The sequence below is a fragment of the Trachypithecus francoisi genome, unplaced genomic scaffold (assembly GCF_009764315.1).
Source record: "Trachypithecus francoisi isolate TF-2019V2 unplaced genomic scaffold, Tfra_2.0 Lachesis_group2, whole genome shotgun sequence".
Classification (NCBI taxonomy): domain Eukaryota; kingdom Metazoa; phylum Chordata; class Mammalia; order Primates; family Cercopithecidae; genus Trachypithecus; species Trachypithecus francoisi.
In genome coordinates, this window is record NW_022681465.1 from 141,907,128 (window position 1) to 141,930,159 (window position 23,032).

Below are 23,032 nucleotides of genomic sequence, written 5' to 3' on the forward strand. Positions count from 1 at the left end.
TATATGCTTGCATATATATCCATATTTTATAGAAGAGATATGTATGTTTATTTCCATAGCATTGGTGTGGTCATAAGATGAACTTGAACCATGCAGAAATTGGAAAGCTATGCCGCTATCTCTCACAGACCTGCCTGGGTCCTGGAACCCGCAAGTGCTGAGCCTGGCTGCCAGTGCTCCTCCAAACCCTAGCACTGACTGTGCATTCACTCCCTGCTCTGAGACTGTGGGGAATACAGACATCTGGCAGCCAGAGCCCTCCAGAGTTGTAGTTCTTATCTTTGTGACTCACCAGAAGCAAATCTTAGACTAAATGAGTGTTTCTCAAAGCAGAGGACCTGGAGGACCTGTGGGCCTCGGTAGTGTGTCTGTAGAGCCAGTTTGGAAAATGCGGCTCTAACAAGCGAATGCTTCAGTGCCACTGCGATTGCCAATATGAGTACCTAAACCATGGAGTAAATGATCAGATTGTTATATTGGTATTTAGAATTTCACTGGAATAAAAGCACATATTTTAAAGTCTCATAGAGAACTAGAAGATTGTGAGAATTTATACAGGGTTCAGCAGACTCCTGTCTAAAAATATTGAATTTGTTGGACAACATTGACCAGTGTGAACCATATGGTGCCTTCTAGAGGAGTAATAACAATAATAATATCATCAATCTCTCTCATTTTTACACCATATTATAGTTTATGTGACATTTCTGTATGAATCACACTGCGGTTTTTGGATGTCATAATACTCCTATGAAGTAAACAAGGTGGAATTCATCACCCCCATTTTACAGATGTGGGAACTGAGGCTCAGAGACATTACATGACTAAGCTGCAGAGGAGGAAGGCAGGAACCTAATTAATGGAGTTTGGCTGTCAGGAATATGACAAAAACCAAGTGAGTTGGGCATAGGAATAAGATGATCAGGCTAACCTGAGGCCGAGACACTTGAGTCACTGAATTAGAATTCCTTAAATCACTAATAAATTACAACAATAATAACAATGGCAATAACTTTCACAATTGACTGATTGCTACATTCCAGACACTATGATAAACACTTAAATGCATGTCAATTAAACCTTCCTAATAACCTTTGAGGTTGATGTTATCCTCAGATGAAGAAACAGAGCTTCAGAAAGGTTGACTGTTCCACAGTCACAAAACATATAAAGTGATGGGGCTGCACTTCTCCTCAAGGGCCATGGAATCCCAAAATGTATGTTCTTACTACTGTGCTATGTGAGTGCTGAGCAGGGAGAGTTGGGGAAAGAGCCAGAAAAGAGAGGGGGTTGTCCTGGACAAGACAGCTTGAGTTTAAATCTTGCCTGCAGTAGCAGCAATAGACTTGACATTCCAATCCAGACTCTCAGATTCCCGTTGGACATCCAGCCCACCATTCACTCCATGGTTTAGGTACTCATACTGGCAATTGCAGTGGCACTGAAGCATTTGCTTGTTAATGCCCGTTTTCCAAACTGGCTCTACAGATACACTACAGAGGTCCACAGGTCCTCTGTTTTGAGAAACATTCATTTGGTCTAAGATTTGCTTCTGGTGAGTCACAAAGATAAGAACTACAGCTACATTGATGGAATTTTATTAAAATGATGATTTCTAGTATGGCAGAAGCTGAGGAAGAGATGGTGGAGTTAGCCCGTTCCAGGTCTTATCAGGATACTTGGGAATCAGGACAGTTGACCATTTCTGCCATGTGCTTGCAGATTAACTCCTGCAGAATGTTAGATTGGAAGTTTTGGTCTATTTGGCAGCTAGTCCAAGCCCCCAGCCCCATGCTGCTGCTCCTCTGCTGGATCAGCCCTGAGCAGAAGCTGTTCCTTAGTCTCCTTGCTCCCCTGTGGTGATAAATCTGTCGACTCCTTCTGCGAAGCTGAGCTCATCCACTTTCTTCAGTGCCTCTCTCCCTGTTGGCTCCATACCTCACAGTCATGTTTAGTTTCTGCAGCTTCTGGTTAGGCAGGTGGTATAGTAGTTGGGAAGGGTGGCTTTGGAGCCAGTTCTGGGTTTGAATTCCGACTTTTATACTTATTAGCTATGTAACATTAATCAATTTATCTACCTTTTCTGAGTTTTTGTTGCCTTATCTCTAAAAAAGAGAATGATATTATGTACATCCTCATAGGGTTTTATGAGAATTAAGTGAGATCCCTCAACGCTCTCGCAGATGAAATCACATCTACCTGTTTTATGCTGCCATAGCCCCAGATATTTTTTCACTTACTATACTTGAGATTAGATAACTGATTCTCTATTATTTAATGTCTTCCTCACTGTTTATCTACAAGCTCCTAGAGGAAGGATTGTGTGTGACTTATTCTCTGCTGAATTCCCAGTGCCTGGCAAAGTGAGTTGCACATAATAGGTGTGCTTTAAAGAGTCAACGAATGAATGAATTAGTAAATAAAACAAATTCTTAGAAAATAATGTCTGCACCTACGTATCAAATGTACTTAAAGGCAAAATCTTTTAGACCTATGCTAAAAGAAGTAGAGGGAGTGGGAATATGAATTTAGTTTTGAATATGCAAATAAGTAGTTAAAGACAGGCCTAAGAGGGCTTCTAACCCACTTGATGTAGAGAGCCAGAATCTCCTCTACAACGTCCCCAACAGAAACTCAGCCATCTGGCTCATGCTTGAATAATACCCAGTGATGGAAAAGTCCTACCTCTGAGGCCGCCCTTTTCCTTCGCAAAGGGCTCAGTTTCTGCACTCTTCCTGGAACAGAGCACGGCCTGTGTGCTGTTCACCCTGTGTCACCCTCTCATCACTTCTGACTCTACATGCCCTCTGACTCTTGCAAAACTTGTCTGCCGCCTTCCCACAAAGCAACCTTTGAGTATTTGAAAACGGCTACCTTGCTTACTCTTTGGTGTTTGTGCCTTCAGTCTGGACACCCTCCTGTTCCCCCAGTGCCTTCTCTCAGGATGTGGTTCTTACAGCCGTCCAGACAGCCACCAAACATGGACAAGGCCTGTCCATGTGCCTGATACTGCACTGGGCTCATGCAAGGACTAAGAAGCATGAGGCTGAACTTAGTCCCAGAAGCAACCTGACCTTGTCTTCCAGCTAGATTAGAACATGTAAAATAACATTCTCAAAAGAATGCCAGAGAAAAATCACAGCCTGTGAAAGTATCCAAGCCCCATCGATGGCCACCTGCCCTGTTACAGTGTGGTGATCAGAGGCCAGGGAGGCCGCCTCAGCTGTGGGGTGTCTGGGAAGGCTCGTGAGGCTGCATCCACAAGGCCAGCAGTCATGTAAAGAGTGTGCCCTCACCCTTGTTTGAAGAATCCAGCAGAGTGAGAGCTGAAGGGTACCTATGAAACTCATCTCACCCGGCCCCTCATTTTATAAAATGGACACTCAAGAATGAGAGAAAGGAGGTGATCTGTCTGAAGTCACCCAGAAGTTAAACAGCAAAGCTGGGGTAGGATTTGGAGCAATCGCTTGCTCCTTCTTTGTTGCTTCTTTTCCCCCAACTGCGTTTTCAGTGTGCCCATATGCCTCCGTGTTGGGGGGTGGAGCAGGGACAGAGCCAGAGACAGAGAGGGAGCTCAGAAGTGCTCCCTCCTCCCCACTGTACCCCTCTCAAGGACTCTCTTTGCTGATGAAGCTTATTCCAGTTTCCTCTTCTTCCTCCCACACAGCCTTCCCTCTCCTGCTCTGCTCTCACCTCACTCTTCTGTAACAGACACTTTATGATCCCCAGAGCTGACATTGCCCAGAGCCTTTGGAAGGAAAAGGAGAGTGGGTGGATAGTAAGACAAACCCCAGGTGCCAAAGAATGCTCTCTTCCAAGGTGATCCGAGCATCCCAGTCTAGGTCACTCTTTGTACTCATCCCCATCCTCTGAGAGAATTCACCCCAGAGATCCCCAAGATTTTCTGCATCCCTCCAAGAAAAGTAAGATTCTGGTCCCATTTTATGAGGAGAAAAATGAAGTTCAAGTTGTTTAAAAACCTTTTGTAAGGTCATTTGACTAAAACTGGAATTCAAACTTAAAACCTTTCCCATTCTAAAGATTAGGCTCGTTCTCCATTGGGCCACACTGCCCAAATTGGGGAAACCTTTGCAGTTCTTAGGACTGGCATTATACTTGAGCAAGGCCAAGAAGTAAACTCCTTTCTTCCTTAAACTGCCTGGGTTTGAAATCTGGCTCAGCTACTTACTAGCCGTTTATCCGTTGCAAGTCACTTCTCTCTGTACCTCAGCTGTCTCACCTATGAGTGGGAATATTAATGTGGATCTCATAAACTAAAGATAAAACAAGTTAATGTATGCAGAGTTTTAGAACACAGAGTGCAGCAGAAGCCCAGGGTCTCATCCTAACTCTGTCACTTACTTATTACCGTTTGTGCAAATCATATTTTTCTGGAAGTTGGCATAATGTTTTCAAAAGGAAAAAATTCATCAAAACAATCTTCCTGGATGTGTGATTTAGGGTTCTAGTTTTCCAGATTCTCTTCAGTACAGAGGTATCAAAAAATATCTCTCAAAGCCACATTGGCTCCCTAAAGCTTAAGGAAGAGGCTGGTCTATTAATCTCAAGCACTTGGTGTTGGTATCTTTCGATCTTGCAAACTGTGCACACCTCGGCTGATTTGGAATGGCCTTTGTCATGCTGGGTCAGCATCCTTTGGACCATTTCAGATATGCAAGACAGTGTCTATGATTGCTCTGACAGAGCACAGAAACTCATTGTCACCAGCAGCCTTGAAGCAAGAGAGACCCCTTAACACTAATTTTGGCACATGGTTGGTGAGCTATGTAACTAGAAGAGTTCAGTCCTTGTTTCCTTACCTATCCCTATTTTTAAGACAGAAAGTAGAGTGGGAGAGAAATGGAGCTCCAGAAGACACAGGATTTTAGGTAAATCCTGTGCCAAGCACGGTTCTCTAAGAATCTGACATATAACATAGTTAATCCTCACAACAGCTATGAGAAATACTATAATAATCCTTATGTTGCAGCAAAGAGACTGAGGCACCAAAGGTTGAGTAGCCCTCCTGAGGTTGCACAGCTAGGAGGTGGTGGAGCTGAGATTTGAATCCAGGCTGACATGCACAGGCAGTTTCTGTGACAGAGGGCAGTAACCCTCTGTGGCTCTGACTCGGAACCTCAACACATGTGAACTTTCTGCTTAGAGTGTTCCCAGCCCTCTTCACCCAACCAAAAGCACTTTTTTTTTTAGGCTTCGTTGCTTTCACTGCAAGGCCTTCCATGAGCTCCAAGATCAAGTTTGGGTCCACTGGTTTTGCTCTATAATTACTTGTGTAATATTGACCTTTCTCACTAGACCTTAGGTAACTTGAAAACAAGGACCAGACCTGTCGTCTTCTCTGCTGCATTCCTGTGTCTAGCATGGGTCTGACAGTATTAAGCACTCATGAGTGAATGAGTAAATGGACAAATAAATGATTAACTAGAATCTTTCTTACCTGGTTCCCAGTAGCTTTCATATTTATCATGTTTGGACTTTCATTCTTCTTTTTATCAAACATTCAATGAGCACCTACTATATGGGAGGCCTGTGAAGGTGTAAACTGGCTTTTCATCAAAAGATGGGCATGCTATGAGTATTTGCTTGGACTTTTCTGGATAGGAAGGTTTTGTCACGTAAAGGGAAGATGCGATTGGTTTTAAGTCTACTGAGAACTATAGCCATAAGGGCCCACCTCATACCAGGAAATTTGCTCTTGCTCTGAAATGGCCTTTGCCAGGTGTCATTCCTGACTACAACAGTTAGGGCAGAATAAAGATGAAGGGACTCTCTGGAAGACCAAATATTCCCAGGCCAGGTAGAACACCCATGCAGCCCTGCAATCAATAGCCCAACCTGGAGTCCCTGACCTTCTGCCACAAAGTGTCAGCATTTTATCCTAAATCCCAGGACTGAGAGAACTTAGTCTGTGAGACCCTGACTGACATTTACAATGCTTTATCAATAGTGGATACTTGTATGAGGTATGTCTGTTGGTGTGTTTGTAGATATCCAAGTGTGCCTCCCTGGTTCCAAATGTAATTGGATAAGTCAACACAAATACTTTTTTCTCCCCAATATTTATGGTGTTTTCACTGATTTAAGCACAGCTACAATACCTTATTTAATTAGAGGGAAACAGACTACCCTCTGTGTTACCAGAGATTATATAGGGAGAGGACACCTTAAAGGTTTGGTTGGTTAAAGTGGCTAAAATAGGAAAATGTGAAGACTTTTATGCAGAGACATGGGTATTTGAGGACACAATTAAGTCTTCAGCCCAGGAGTATTCCACAAATTCACACATATCCATATTCATGCACACATACCTGTGTGATCACAGAATTGTAGATCAAAGCTGGAAGAGCCCTTAAGAGAGAAATCAAGTGGCTCAGAAGTTTCCACACTTTTTAGTTTGAAGCTCTATTTTCAAATGGAATCTTGGGGGAGAACTCTTATATATAAAACAGACAAAAAGCAGAGCTACTATGGTGGAAGAGAGACGGTGGGGATCTAGGACCCCATCTTTCTGCCCTTTCCCTAACCTAATATGGCAACTTCTAAAATGCCTGCAACCGGGAACATAGCTTATAAGATCATTGATGTAGCCAAAGTTCTTATTTTGCAGATCAGTCGACTAATGGCTCTACAGGTTGAGATCATTGCCCAAGGACAAACAACTCATGAGATTCAAAGACAGGACAGAATTTATGTGGTTCTCCCTAAAGCCCTATTCCTAACACTTCTTATTTATGACGTGGTTCACCATAGACTACACAAAAAAGTCGGTAAGAAGACCTCTTTGATCCACAAGACAAAAGCTAAGGCTGAGAGGTGACAGGATTGAAGCTTATTGAAAAAATCATGAAAATGGTGAGCAAAAACTTTCAGTTCCTTCATTCCTCCACATGTATTGAGCGTGCACCCTTATCCAGGTACTGTGTGTGGATGCTGTGGGGGCCAACGTCCCTGCCCTCCAGGAGCTCACAGTCTCACAGGAAATATGAGAAGGGCCCCTGCACACTCAAAGAGAAAGCTAGGAGAGGCCTAGAAGAGATAGGAATTAAGTGCTGTGTGGTTCACATTTCAAATACCAGCACACGTTAAAGGAGCTAAGGGAAATGCCCTGATCTCATGGAAGCCTGATATTTCTTTCTTAGTATAAAGATGTGTGCTGCTCTGAGTGCTTCACTGCAGGACAGGACATAAATGAATAGATTGGCCTCACTAGTGGTTGGGAGGCTTCATGCACAGTGGTTAGAAAACAAGTCCTAGAGTCTAGTTATTTGTTGGACTATGGTCTCTGTCCCTCACTAGCTATACTGTACTGAGCAGGAACTACTCCCTTAATTTAAGCCTCAATTTTTTTTAATTTCTAATTTGTGAATGGGAATAATAGTACCCACTTTACAGGATTGCTGTGAGGATTAAATAAGATAACACAAATAAAGCACTTAGCACAGTTTCTACTAGTTTGATACATGTTAGGTACTTGTAATTATTGTTTTAGCCAAAGTCTGCCTTCTATGACATCTGCCCTTTCATTGGCTCTGGCCTGCCTTCCAGAGCCTCAGAGAACAAATCATCCATCTCTTCCCCATGACAACCCTTCTGGGACTCAGATACATCCTTCACTTACTTTCTTGGTCTTCTATAATTTTTTAGGCTGATAATTCCCCCTTTAAAAAAAAATACTTCTAATATAAGAAGACTTTTTAAACCACAGTTTCCTGTAACTACTCTCTCTATGGAGCTGTCATCTAAGATTTTATTTGACAATTTGGGGAAACTTGGCATGTTCAACCAGTGCCATCCAGAGTATAATGTACAAGTTCTTTGATTTTTCTCTCATCTTACCTCCTGTGGATCTCAAGGGGATGGGGTGGAGGAAGTGCTCTTTCCAGTGTCCCAGAATTTGTTTAATAAACCTTACTTGCCCGTTTCCTTGAACGATGTTAGATGCTCCTTCTTCCTTCTGACTGTATGGTGTCAGCACAGGCAGGACGATGAGGGCTGAACAGCTTGTATGTGACCCCTTGAAAGAAACCCAGAGCAAAGGAAATCCAGCTTTGAAGATAAAGCTTTTCATCCTTCGAAAGCTATGTTCCTATACACCTGCTTCATGTTCTCTCAGTCTTCTTGCCTGACCCAGTCCCTGTATTTGAAGCAGTTCTAACACCTAACCTCTTTTGACCTGATGATAATGATAATGGTGAATGTGATGATCATGATAATAGCTAACATTCATTAAGCACTTACTATGTGCCAGACACGATTCTAAGTGCTTAGTTTTATTAATTCTTTTAAACTGTACACCAGTCCTATGATGTAGGTGCTATATCTGCATTTTGAAGACCAGAGAACTGAGCCTCAGAGAGGTTAAGTAACCAGGAGGCACACATAATCAGTTCTTCTGTTTCCAGTTGCACTTGATAATTAATAGTCATAATGATGGCCCAGAGCCTCTTTAAGATTCTTAAAGCATTCTCCAAATCTTCACAGCAAGATGAAAGCATGTCCAATGTAGTTGTAGTGTTAAACATCTCTTTAGGATATCGTAATTACTTGAAATGCCTTTTCATTCTAATCCTTTGAAAATTATAATTGGCATGTGATAGATGGAGTGACTGTATTAGCTAGTTTACTTAATTGAGCACATTCACTCCCAATCATTGTACTCAAATGGCTTTTCAGCATTGTGTTACCTCCTACAGTGGATATAGAGAAGAGACAGATTCTGTTCTCAACTAATCCTCTCACCAACCATATAACGTTAAGCCACTATTTCCCTTTTTGGGCCTCAGTTTCCCTGTCTGAACAATATGAAGGGTTTGGTCTTCTCTCCAAAATCTTTGCTCCTGTATAGGTCAAAAGTCAGCAAACTATGGTCCCTGTGTCAAATCCAGCTATCACCTGATTTTATATGGCTCATGAGCTAAGAATGGTTTTTTACATTTTTAAATTTTGGGGAAAAAATCAAAAGAATTATATTTTATAGTATGTGGAACTATATGACATTAAATTTCCATGCCCAAAAATATTGGGACAGCCATGCTGTCCCAATTACTATATACTAAATAGTAATATTAAATTAGTATTTTCTATATATGGCTGCTTTCATGCTGCAATGACAGAGCTGACTAGTTGTGACAAGAACTATATGGTTTGCAAAGCCTAAAATATTTATAATCTGGCCCTTTACATAAAAAGTTTGCTGGCCCCTTGCATAGATGTGGAATAGGGGGCACTAATAGGCTTCAGATAAATTAGAAGCTTTGGAAACATCTAAAGACCCTTAGGAGGTTACTGTCAAGGAGAGAAACCTAGTGCAGTCCCACAAATGTTCCTTCAAGACAGAAAGCTATATCTGAAGACCCCTGCTGTGGCAAGGTAAGACATATTCTGGCTATTAACTGTGCCAGCCACAGTCTGAGGTTCATTGTCCCTCTTCGTCTGGAGCAATCTGGACACACTATGCAAAAGCTAAACTCATATGTTTCTCCACTGGTGTGGCAGTAGAGCACATTTGGGAAGAAGAGACAGATTTTATAGTTGGACCACAGTTTGAATTATTGCTTGCTGTGTGATCTCATGGAAGTTTCCAAGGTCTCTTAGCTGTAGCTCCTTAACAGAAAGTTAGGGTGGATACTCACTCACTCATTTATGCAAATAACTATTGGGTGTCTACTGTTCACATTTACCTCTTGGAATTGTTTGAGGAATTAAAGGATTATGTAAATAAAGCATTTAACAGAATGCCTGACTCAGGAACAGGGCGTGGAAAATGCTTAAAATACATCTCAAATGATTATTACTCTTTTGTTTTTAAATTGCAGTAACCTCCAAACTCTTACAAAGTTGTTTGAATAAAGTTATATAATGCATATGAAGGGGCATTTTTAGCCATTATTGTCATTTTTGTTATTCTTATAAGCAGTGCTTCTGAAGCCGTTTTCAGTAGAGCATTTAACAGCACCAGTGTGCTTTAATTTCAGGCCAGGAGATAAAAAATTAATCAGGGCTCTCTTAAAAGACCATAACAAAGCTTTAATAAATGCAACAACTTCTCTCCCCTGTCCTGCCACTGCTACTCCCTCCCCTACTTTACAGTGTCTAATGAATGATATCTAAGATACATTAGAGCTATCTGAGGATCTATTTTTATTTTTAATAGTATTAAAAATATAATATATTCACATGATAAAACAGATATTACAGAAGGGTATAAAATAAAAGATAAATGCCTATTCTTTCCAATTCTATACTTCATAGAAGTACCTTTTAAAACCTTTTCCTGCATTTGGTTATTTAATGGTTTCCTTTATACTTCTACATAATATATTTATGTTTCTTTTTCTTGCTTTATCAACTTTAACTCCATATATGACTTCCCATTAGAAAGATGACAAATAGCTCATAATACACCCCCAGCATCCCCTTCTCAATGTTTGTTAGTTGTGCTATTATTTGGAATTCTTCTGATCATTACCTTATATTTTTAATACAGTGAACCTTGATTTTTGATTCAACAGCATTAGAGCTTTGTCAAAATACAGATATCCAGTTTCCTCTTTAGGAATACTGAATGATAATTCTTGGGGATGGCTATTTTGCAAAAGTGCCTCAAGGTATTCTGATACGTCCCTCAGAACCACTTCCTGAGAGCTCACAGTTTATCAGCCAATTTATTTGCATTTAATAATGACAGTAAACACGGCATCCTTTCTCACCAATTTTTTATTAGTCACACATGGGACAGTGTAAAGTGCTACAGAGGTGCAGAAGAAGCAGACAAGAACACAGTGACCTGATAGCCCTAGGAGCTCGCTGATCACCAAGCTTCACTTTAGGTGAGAAACAGTCACTCAAAGACAAGCATCTGGTGCCAGTACTGGGAGGTCAGTGGAAGAAAAATGGGTTTAGACCTGCATTCTTGTGCTGAATAGCTGGAAAAACACTGATTTATTTCATTTTTTTTGTCAATAGTCACACTATACAGAACAATGGTCCTAGCATTTGGAAACATGTTGTAAAATAGGCAAAATGGCTCAAAGAGAGTAGTAATCAAACTTCATAGTTAAAATTTTTAATAGAATATAATTAGCAATGTAGTATTTTTATATAGTACTATATAATAGCACAAATAAAGCAGATAAAGAAAAATGTGCTAATTACCAAATATTATCCTCTAAGGTTTTTTAATAATATGGCAAAGAAAATTAGAAAATTATTTAATTAAACCGTATTTAATGAGAGTTCCCAGGGGAACAGAATGAGTGAATTGAATGTTCCTATAAATCAGTGGGCAAAGAGTTAACACCTTTATTTCCCCTTCTTAGTCAAGAACACATTTGTACATTGCCAGAGTTCATTTTCTTGAATTATGAAGAAATTTAGTCTAGTAACTATAATAGAGTCATTTCTTAGTGATTAAAAACATTGTAGAGATGCAAGATTATTATTCCCAGCATGAAATCTTACATAGGAGGGAAGATGTCAGCTATTAGATGAGAATATAGTTCATGACCCCAAGTTATTTCCTAGTTTTGTTTCTTTTACTTAACATCATAGCTATGAGCTTCTTGTATTGTTCTTTGTCCATTTTTTCATAGGCGGGGAGGGGAGTTCTGTTGGAGAGTCTTATTAGTTTGATCATAAGTAACTAAGGTGTGGCTGCATTGACCCTGTTGTATGACATTCTGGTGATAAGATTGAGTGGCATTTATGTTGAGCAGTTGAGAAAACTCTACCATTTCCTTTGGCCTCCATTATGTCTGAGATGGAAGTAGTCAGTATGAAATGCCCGGAACCTTGTTACAGATTTTCAAGAGACAGAATTTGACTGCAGGAGATACTTTCCATTTCAATCTCCCCGTAGTTACTTTATGAACATGTTCTTTTTAAAGTCTCTAAGAACTATGAGAAATCTCTCAACTGTGCTCTAGCTTTTAACCAGTGCTGGGATGAGTGCACTCTTAAATGGTATAACGTCTTGGAATGCACATTGAGTACAGGAACCTAGTTCTGATTTCACCTTTACTAACAGCTTGCTAGAACCATTGTGCAAATCATTTACATCTGTGAAACTCTGTAAACTGTGGCTGTGGAACATGTTAAACTCAAAAGGTATTTTCAACCTGAATTTGTCTTTTGAACCAATTAAAATCACCCACTGGTATTTGCTGCCTGCTGGTCGTATTTCTCCTGGATAATTGGCTTTCTTGCTTGAGGAAACTCTCTGGCTTTTATTTATTCACTCAACAAATACATACTGTGCACCTACTCTGTGCCAAGCATTGTTCTATGAGCAGGTTCTAGGATACATCAGTGACCAAGACAAAAAAGGTTCCTGCTCTCATGAAACTGACATTTCAATAGGAGGAAAGCAGATATGGGAACACATGAGTAAACAAGATAATCTTAAAGGGTGATAAAAACTCTGGAGAAACTCTAACAGGGCACTGAGAAAGAGCAGACTGGATAGGGTGCTGGGGGTAACTCTACTATGTTCTTCCGGAAACAGTTCCCTGAGACAAGGATTCAAGTACAATGGGCTTCTTGGGTTCCAAGCCTAAAAACACCAGTGGGAAATCAGGGAAGGGAAGTGAAGAAGGGAAGCCCACCTACAAAGTTTCATCAACAAGATGCCTACGCTGCAGGCTACTGAAGGAGCACAGTCCCTGAGGGGATCCCGAGATGTCAGTGTAGAACCCGCCTCAGGGTCATGACGTTGAGAGGAGAGGATTCTGGGGCAGTTATCTACTAACTCTTCATCTGTCATTGATTGGAAGCTGCTTCTGGGCATATTAATTCCTTAACATGTCTAGCTTACCCTGCAGGTAGGCAGAATAACCAGGTGTTTGCAATTAGTATATAAAGTAGAATATCCAGCAAACAGGATGCTGACATTGTCTACAACAGGGCAAGAACTGGTTCTTTAGATAAGAAATAGGGAAAGACCTCTCTGAGAGATAGCAGTCTAGCTGAGATCCAAAAGACGGAAAGCAGCCAGACAGGGAAATCATATTTCCAGGCAGACAGAATAGCAAGGACAAAGGCTCTGAGTGCGACTAAGCTTGCTTTGTCTACAAAAATAGAAACAATAAAAAATCACAGAACTTTAGAGGCATGGGGTGGGGGAGGGTTGTTTTTGAATCATGAAGTCTATTCTTTCAGATGGAAAAATTAGAGAAAGCCAATGAGAAATTCAGAAACATGGACAGTGTCCTAGGATCCCAAGAGGGAGCTGGGACCGCTGCTGTAATTCCTTGGCTCCCAGTTCCGAACTTTCCCATAGACCATGGATCCCGCTCATTTTCGCATTTCACTCATTGGAATTTGGGGGTTTCCCCGAAGCTATGGAGCTGAAAGGCAATTGCCTTTATGATCCCGCTCAAATTCTTTGGGCAGTTTTCCAAGATACGATCAACGGCATATGAGTGAAAGATCTGCATGTGACTTATGAAAACAGTTCTTCATGAAGAAGCTGTGCATTCCATTTTTTTCTTCCTGCTGGACAGGCCCTCAATTATACCTAAAAAGAAACCCAAGTTAACACAAGGCTCTATGTGACCAGCTTTGGGCTGCCACTTTGACCTCCTTTCCACCCTTTCTCTTCAAACTCACTGTGTCACAGTCATACCAGCCTCCTTACTGTTTCTTGAATATGCCAGTCATCTTCTCATCTCTGGGCCTTTGCTCAGAATGCTCTTCTCCAAATATCCCATAGCTCAGACACAGACATCAATCACTTCACTCAGGTCCCTAAGCCAAGACCACCTCCTCAGGGAGGCTCATCCTCATCATTCCTTCCAAAGCATGACACTGCCCCTTCCCATCCTCTTATCTCTCTTCATCCTTCTTCCTGGGACTCATTGCTACCACAGAGTATACTATCCCAGATTATACTATACTATGCTGCATATTTACTTGTTCATTTATTGTCTATCTTCCCCACTAGAATATAAACTCCATGAGGAAAGGAACTTACTTTATTCACTATTAGAATAGTGCACTGACTTTTCAAAAATGTTTGTTGAAATGATTAATCGGTGAATAAGTGAGTAAATGATTGAGTGAACCATTGCCTAACAGAGTCCCTTAGTTCTGGTGCTCTCTCTGTTACTAACTCCCTAAATGACTCTGTGCAAGTTGATTCTTCCACTCTGCCTTAGTTTCTTTATCTGGCAAATAGACATACAATGTTTACCTTAAAAAGAAATAAACTGAAATGAGGTCATAGATATGAAAGTACTGCATATTATTAAATATATTAAACAAATGCAAGATTTCCTTTTAAGGTCAAAGCCTAGTTGAGTTTGAGTAAACTTTACCAAATGGAGTGGAAAGTTTCATTATAATAAACAATCCTTCATGGGTGCTGGAATTGATCAGGTCTCATGGAGTGGTAAAAATTTACTCTGTTTTATGGAAAAGAGCACAGGGTGAGGATGAAGACTGGGATCAGAACTCGGCCTCTTCTGCAGACTTGCTCGTGTCATTGGGTAACTCATAGAAGCTTGCCCCAGTGAAATTCAGATTTCTCTTCTCTCAAAATGATTGGGTATTGCGATGGTAGATGAGATTATTCCCTCCTTAGAGGTTTCTACCTTGTGCTATATATCTGTATCATCATAATAATCCCAGTCACTATTTATTGATCACTTGGTCTGCACCATGCACTTGACATGTGTCATTACATTGCATGTTTACCCCAACATCTGGACCTCCATTATTCAGACAAGAAAACTGTCAAGTAACTTAGTTAATAGTAGTGTAACTACTGGCTTATGCATAGCAGAGCCAGCACTCCAAACGAGGCATACTGGCTCCTGAGCTATGCTAATTTTGTACACAAACTAAGTAATAGCCAAGTTCAAAGGAAAGGAGACCTAACCGTCTCTCCATTGAGTAGGTTTCACCTGGTGGAACAGAATGGAAAATTCTGTGGTTCTGGAACAAGTTAAGTTGATTTATCCAGGCAGCATGTTCTGACTTCTCCCTCCTGCCCCTCTCACAGGGCTTCATGGACATTGACTTAAACAAATTCAAGGAGAGTGGCGCCAACGTGACAGGTTTCCAGCTGGTGACCTACACAGACACCATCCCAGCCAAGATCATGCAGCAGTGGAAGAATAGTGATGCTCGAGACCACACTCGGGTGGACTGGAAGAGACCCAAAGTGAGTGGATGAGCAGCCAGCAGCAAAGGGCCAGCCTGTTCCCCTTGCCAGCCCCAGATTTCTGAGCTGCATTAGTCTTTAGAAAGGAATCGGTTTTCTAAAGGGAACAAATTCAGGGAAATATATTTGTAAAAATTATTAGGTACAAGGTGCAGGGGTCAGACAACCCAAAATGACAGTGGTTTTAATGAGGGAGACATTTTATTTATCTCTCATGTAAACAAAACTTAGGAGTCAGCAGTCCTGGGCTTGTTAAATGGCTCCACAGTCATCAAATACCCAGGCTTCTTTTACCTTCTTGCTCTGCTGTCCTCCACCTACGGCTGTTGCCTGATAGTACAAGAGGGCTGCTTAAACCATAGCCATTGCCTCAGCATTCTACCCAGTAGGAAGAAGTAAAAAAAAACATGCAATGCACAACTTCTTCATGAAGAGCTTTTTTCAGAAGTCACACGCAGATCTTCCACTTATATGCCATTGATCGTATCTTGGAAAACTACCCCCAGTTGGCCACAAGGAAAGCTGGAAAATGGTGGTTCTATTCTAGGCAGAGCCACTGTGTTGCCCAGCTCAGGGGGATGCTCATTTCTTTGTAAATGGAGCTTCTTTGTGTAGTGAGGTGGCCCTTATTCTGCTCAGCCATGTGCCCAGCTAAAAATCAGGGCAACCTAACTAAGGAATATCCAGCAGATCTCTACCTGGGAGAGTCCACTCTCAATAATAATGCAGACTTTCTGCTTCTCACTTCCCAGCAACACAGCTCTAAATACTGCCACCAAAATCTATTTTGTTTGCTATTTGAGAATGGTTGGGAATAAGGATAGCAAATAATTTTTTTTCCCCAAGTCAAACCAAATAGCTTGACAGTGGCCATGTGGAACACTGTGTTAAGAAGGATGCTGAGGCCAAGTTTGTTTAACTGGAAAAACAGTGAATCTTTGACAGACTTTCTCTTGTCACTCAATTTCTTTTTATAAATGGCAAACCATATAACGGAGATACTTCTTATCCCACTATTGTTCAAACTGATTTAACTCTTCAATAATGAAGACTTATGTCAGTATGAGCTTAAGCAAACAAAATCGTGAATATGCTCTAAAGCAATGAGAAAACTAAATAGGAGTTAATTAATTAATGTGTGATGACTGCACTCCAATTTCCAAAAGACAGAACAGATGACAGAAATAACCAAATGTAATTTAATTTTTTAAAAAAGAAGTGAGATAATTAAATTTAAAAAATAGAAAAATATGCATTCACTCGTTCTTCAATTCTCTATTGTGAACTTGGAGTGTACTAGGCAATATAATAAGTGTTAGGAACAAATTAGTGAAGAAAACAGACATAGGTTCCAAAGCCAGGATATATTTTCCTGGACCACTCTGCTGATTTTTTTTTCATCCACATCCTGGTCCCCTTTTTGTCAGGAAAGGGTATAATTGATAACTGTTGTGAGTAAGAACGAGGGGAAAGTTTACAGAATATAAATTTACCACTTAGGTGAGCCACATGTGGAAAAGCTAAGAGCTCACCCTTCTTGCATTTTCTTTTTCCTTTTACTTTTACAAGAGATGAAAGAGTTAACTGTTCCTCTTGGCTTCCAGCTGATGACCGTAATGCCAAGATAAACCAACTGATTTTTCATGAACTGTATCCAGGCTGCAGATGTGTTATATGTAATCTATGCATTGTTTTTCCAACTGAACCAACATTTTAAAAATTACAAGATTACACACAGAAATCTAGAATCCTGGCTTTTCCGCAAAAGTCATAACCGGCAATACTGAACTCACAGTTCAGGAGGTCAGCATTGACTAGCGTGGTCGAGCAGCCGCACCCATCTGCAGGGACAGTGACACCATCCCTGATCCACCACTGTCTCCCTGCATATATCATGCACCTGGCCCACTGCACACCTTTCTCATCACCAGAAAACACATTCCCAAATACAGCACCCGACCCTGCCTTCCTGTCAGCTCTCTTTGATATCTAACTATCTCCATTCCTCCCACTAGTACACCTCTGCGCTTACCTACGATGGGGTGAAGGTGATGGCTGAGGCTTTCCAGAGCCTGCGGAGGCAGAGAATTGATATATCTCGCCGGGGGAATGCCGGGGATTGTCTGGCTAACCCAGCTGTTCCCTGGGGCCAGGGCATCGACATCCAGAGAGCTCTGCAGCAGGTAAGGCCACCAATGGTTGCCGCATCTAATGGGAGCCTGGGGGATTTCAGCATCAAATTCCAATAAAACACAGCTATTCTAAAGAAAAGGAAGAAAATGCCTGAATATCAAAACAACCGCTGCGTTGTTGGTGTTGGTGGCTCTTAGCATACATTGACGCTTATAAAAAAAAAAAATCATCATCATCATATGGAACAGTCATTTCTTGTAGTGTAAAAGCCGTATTTTCTGCTTAGCAATTTTGCTGAAAAAGGAGAGCTGGTGATTTTCTGTGTATAGAAAAGGGACTTGAAATACACAAGGATGAAACCGAACCATGTTAATAGTCTCCTGGAAACACTCCCCTCTTGCCTTGATTTTCTGGATGTCTTCCTTTGCTCTCTGCACACATTTTATGAGAGCCTGGTGTATGTGGACCCTAAAAATGTTTCTCAGTACTTCTAATACTACCTTCTTGCTTCCCAGCATTTTGTTCATCAATTCTGTTTGAACTTAAGAATAGTTAAAGGGCAGGGATGGAAAATGACCATGTCCCCTCCAATCAATTGGCTATGCAAACGATTCTGAGGCTGAATCCAGATAAGATACAACAGAGAGAAGCATAAATATTCAATTGGTGATATGTCTGCTGTGGAAGCAGGATGAGACAGTGGTACATGTGGGTGTATATTTAACATGCCTGGTTTAGGTTTTGGGGACTTGCCCTCAGCTTTATTGCTCTTGGGGCTCCTGTAGATCTCTAAAGCACCTCAAGCCCGGGCTATGATTCTCAAACTGTCAAGGAATAGCACTGTATTTTTGTTCTGATGCCTCCTGATAGAGAAGCTGTATTTCCGAAGGGACAGGGAGAGGACAGCTGTGCTTGCTGCAAAGGAATAACGAAACATTGGCCACAATGGCAAGCCAGCACAGCAAGATTATTTGGCAGAAATGTCCCTCAGGACCCACCCTCCCCAACAAAGGTAGTTGCCTGCCTAAGACCAGCTTTACTTTTAAGACGACATTCAGCAGAAGATGAATTTGGGCTCCTTGGGGAGAAGACGAGCATTTCTGAATGAGTGAGAAATGTAGAGCAAAATGTACAACTATTCCCACTTGTTTGCCAACCACACGTGCACAGCTCTAGCAATTTTCACAACCTGGAGAAAGAGATGCAAAAGGAACCTCACCAGCTGTTCCTCAGCCCTGATGAGTGCCTTTCTGTAGAGAAGAATATGTAAGTCTGTCCTTTGAAATGAAGCTAAGCAGGATTTCTACTAGCTACAGGAGGAACATGCTAAGGAGGACCTCCAGCTGCCATTTCTGCCCTCCCCTGGTCCCTGTGCAGAGTGGCTCCCTAGTCACTAGGCAGCAACAACAGACACCAGGCAGCTTGCAGGGAAAAATTGCAAAAAGGACAGTGCCTGTGCATCCCTTTCCACCCTCACCCCAGCTTATTTAAAATGCTCTTCCAGACTCCACAGTCGAGACAGATTCTGTTTGCAATGTGAGGCTGGTTTCAAAAGGTCCCAGAGACTTGCCCTCAGCTTCACAACGCTTCCAACTCCCTTGCCTCTCCCATCTTAATGACGTCCTGAAAGGATAGTCTGACACCACCATGACAGTGATGAAGCCTGGGAGGCAACTCAGGGTGGCAGGAAGTGCTCTGAACTGGGAGGCAGGAGAGCTGGACTCCACATCCAGCTGGACCCCTGGCACTCTGGATGACCTTGAAATATTCACTTAGCTCTCTTCCACCTTCCCTTACCTTCCCCATGAAAATGAAGGGAGTGGAGAGAGGACCTCAAGTCTCAATTGGCTCTGCAAATTCAAAGAGTCTAATTTTTTTTCTTATGGTCTAACCCATGTCCTTCTTGTTGTAGTGTATACTTAGCACTCTACTTCTACTCTCAGTAGAGTTTGAAAGGAAGCAGTTACCATAGTCAAAAGAATAATGACCTCTTTTATTTTATCTTGGAGCCAAGATATGTATGTGCCTGCCCTTCATCAGCTGTTCTTTGAGGACCTATGGTGTGCCCTGACTTGGAGCCAAGCACTGAGGACAATAAGAGAAAGCAAGTCCTGCCCTCAAGAAACTACTTGCAGTGTCTATGGAGAAAAGGAGAGGAACAACTATCCCAAAAAAACAAAACAAATAAACAAACCAGAACATTCTGACCCTAAGATCAGAGGTTCAAATCGTTTCCTTTTCCAATCTTTGTTAAGCACCTAGAATGAAAAAAGTCTTTTGTTGAAAGACACCTTAGAGACTACTGACTCTCCTTTTCCCTCACTTTATAATGAAGCAGTAGACCCAGAGTTGACTCACCCAGGATCACACAGCAGCTTACTGGCAGAGGCTGGAACAGATCCCAGTCCAGGGCTCCTCTTCCCCCGGTTAGATCTATGTTTGGGCCCAGGGGCCCTTGCTTATAAGCATTGACCTCTAGAGCCTTCCATACATAGTCATGGCTACTGTTCAGCAATGGCTTTTTCTAGACCCATCTCTTGAAATAGCCATGCCACCAGGGAGCTGGGTAGATCCTGGTGGTATCCAGTCTTTGGAACCTGAGGTTTGGAGGCTCAGGTGTCTACTGCCTTCACCTCTGGCCTTCGGGTCACAGAATGGGAGAGAACCTGTGGGTTAGCTTGTGTTAGAGCTGGAGTGTCTGTAAGTTAGGCCAAGAGGTCCAGCACAGCCTACCTGGAGCGCAAGCATGCTAGGAAATTAAATTCTGAAAATAATGATAATAATATGTATGGTGTGTTAAAGGCTCTAAACATTTACACACATTATATCATTGGATCTTTGATATAGCACCCTGAGATAGGTAGTTTTATTAACTGTGCTTTGTAAATGTGGAAACTGAGTTTCAGACAGATTATAAAACTTCCCAAAGTTATACAGATACAGTGAAAAAGCTGGGACTCCAACTCACATTAGATGATGACTCCCTCTGTATGCTTCACCGCTCTGAAGCCTCAAGGGCACAGCCAAACAGGGAAGACACAAGATCTATGGCCCAGCCCCAAGCAGCACATGGCCTTGGGTAATATTTGTGCACCCCCTCCCCGCTCACCCCATTGTAATTTCCCTAGCAGCGGAATGAGGATAATCAGCTGCCTGCCTGCCCCCTGCCTGCCATCTAGGGAGCCATTCAGAATATTAATGAACCCACATCCTGGAGGCCCTCAGCACTCCAGGAAGGAGGCAACATTAGGATGCCCATATGTCGCCTTCTGGATGGCAGAAAAGACTCAACTCCCCAAGTTGGGTTCTTAACATTGGAGAGGTAATAGGCATTTGAGGATATGATTTTTAAAAAGAAATCTGTAGACTCTTTTTCTTAGAAAAATGCATACATGTACATACATAATTTCTGCATGACCAGGAATAGGGAGAACATAGATCCTCCTAGAACCCATCCCAGGGCCTCAAATTTAGAATACCTCCCCTAAATAGTAATCATCCCTCTGTTTTTGCAACCTGCCAGTCAACAATCAATCATATGGAAGTGAAGATATGCTCGGAACTTTGCTAGATGGGGTCTGGGGTTGGGTGGGCAATGGGAGTTTAAGACACAGTCCTGCCTTTAAGGGCTAACCCAGGTGGGTTCATGGTGCTGTGGATGATCAGAGCAGAATGCCATCACTGAGGAATGCAGACATCAGCAAGGCTTTCTGTAGGAATGTGACTGGCCTTTCAATAGGGTGACCACTTTATTATCCAAAATCTATCATCCAAATGGGAACACTTAGGGTGAAAGGAAAAACTACAATTATTATTCTAGAACAAGAGGACCAGAACTGTCCTTCATTAGTTGATGTGCATTGTTATAAAGAAACACCCAAAACTGGATAATGTATAAAGAACAAGGTTTCGTTTTAGCTAACAGTTTTGTAGGCTGTACATGAAGTATACTGCCCACATCTGTTTTTGATGAGGGCCTCGGGAAGCTTCCAATCATGGCAGAGGGTGAAGAAAGAGAGAGTATGTCACATGGTAAGAGACAAAGCGAGAGAGATAAGGGAGGAGGTGCCAGGCTCTTTTAAACAACCAGCTTTCATGAGAACTGAGTAAGAACTTATTCATTACCATGGGGAGGGCACCAAACCATTCACGATAGTTCCACCCCCATGATACAAACACCTCCCGCCAGGCACCACCTCCAACCTTCAGGGTCATATTTTAACATGAGATTTGGAGGAGAAAAATATCCAACCAAATCTTCATGCCTGTATCCCAGGCAAACTGAGATGGATGGTAATGGAACCCTTAAAGGTAGGGTAAATTTGAACATGGAGTAAATCGGGTTTTGGAGATTCTGGATGGGGATGTCAATGGTACCCAGCAAGAAACGAGGTAGAGTGAGGGTACAAGCAAGGACTTGCAGGTGTCACACTGGCCTGTTAGGGAATTAGGAATAGAAGAGCTGGGTTCCAACCGTGGCTCCACCCAGCACCATCTGGGGGATCTGGTACTAATTCCTTGCCTTTTCCAGATCTGGATTTTCTCGTCTGCTAAACAGACATAATCCTCCTAGTGCTGTCTCCCTGACTGGCTTGTCACAGGGCTCAGAATTTTAAGAAAGCATCATGCTTGTGGGCCGGGCATGGTGGCTCATGCCTGTAATCCCAGCACTTTGGGAGGCTGAGGAGGACGGATCACGAGGTCAGGTGTTTGAGACCAGCCTGGCCAACATAGTGAAACCCTGTGTCTACTAAAAATACAAAAAATTAGCCGGGCGTGGTAGCAGGCACCTGTAATCACAGCTACTTGGGAGGCTAAGGCAGGAGAATTGCTTGAACCTGTGAGGCGGAGGTTGCAGTGAACCGAGGTCGTACCACTGCACTCCACACCAGCCTGGGCAACAGTGTGAGACTACGTTAAAAAAAAAAAAAACCACCATGCCTGTGTTTCTTTGAATTTCAGGGAAGCTACATGAGACAGTCAGAGCCGAGATTATTCTTCCCATGACTCAGGTAGGAAAGTGAAGCTTAGAAGGGTTCTGAGATTTGTTCTGGCCAGAGTAGCTAGGATGTGTCCCAGCGAGGACCTAGCCTACAGGCCTCAAAACCAGCGAGCATCCAGGAGGAAGGATCCACCTGCAAAGGGGATACAGGAGCCCTGCATCCAGTGTGACTGCTTGGCTATCTCCTTCAGGACTGCCTTTCAGGATCCCGTGAGGGCAGGGGAGAGGAGTCACGGTTGACATCTGAAAAATATTCTTTGCTTGACCAAACATTAGTCAGGCTTCTGAACTTTCTCCTAGGCCCATTTGTGCAATTCTTGTAAAATCCAGTTTTGGCAAAGAACTTGCTAAGTCAGTTTAGCAAGAACCCTGTCCACCAGGTCCACCCTCATTGCCATGATCATCTTCTTCAGCCTCCACCATCCCCCAGATGATGTCGGATTATCCTGGTCCATCTTCAGCAAGAATCCTCTTAGGCCATTTTAGCCAGAATTCCTCTTTTTTTTTTTTTTTTCTGAGACGGAGTCTCGCTCTGTCGCCCAGGCTGGAGTGCAGTGGCCGGATCTCAGCTCACTGCAAGCTCCGCCTCCCGGGTTTACGCCATTCTCTCGCCTCAGCCTCCCGAGTAGCTGGGACTACAGGCGCCCGCCATCTCGCCCGGCTAATTTTTTGTATTTTTTTAGTAGAGACGGGGTTTCACCATGTTAGCCAGGATG

General features: G+C 42.3%; 1 protein-coding gene across 2 annotated transcripts in view; it reads left to right on the forward strand.

Moving 5' to 3' along the window:
• Positions 1 to 23,032, forward strand: part of GRIA1 (glutamate ionotropic receptor AMPA type subunit 1) — a 326,869-nt gene that overhangs the window by 170,021 nt on the left and 133,816 nt on the right. For both annotated transcript variants that reach the window (XM_033180678.1, XM_033180679.1), the window contains exons 6-7: positions 15,020 to 15,181; positions 17,197 to 17,364. In XM_033180678.1, the coding sequence (XP_033036569.1) occupies positions 15,020 to 15,181; positions 17,197 to 17,364 (330 nt within the window). The remainder of the gene's footprint in view (positions 1 to 15,019; positions 15,182 to 17,196; positions 17,365 to 23,032) is intronic.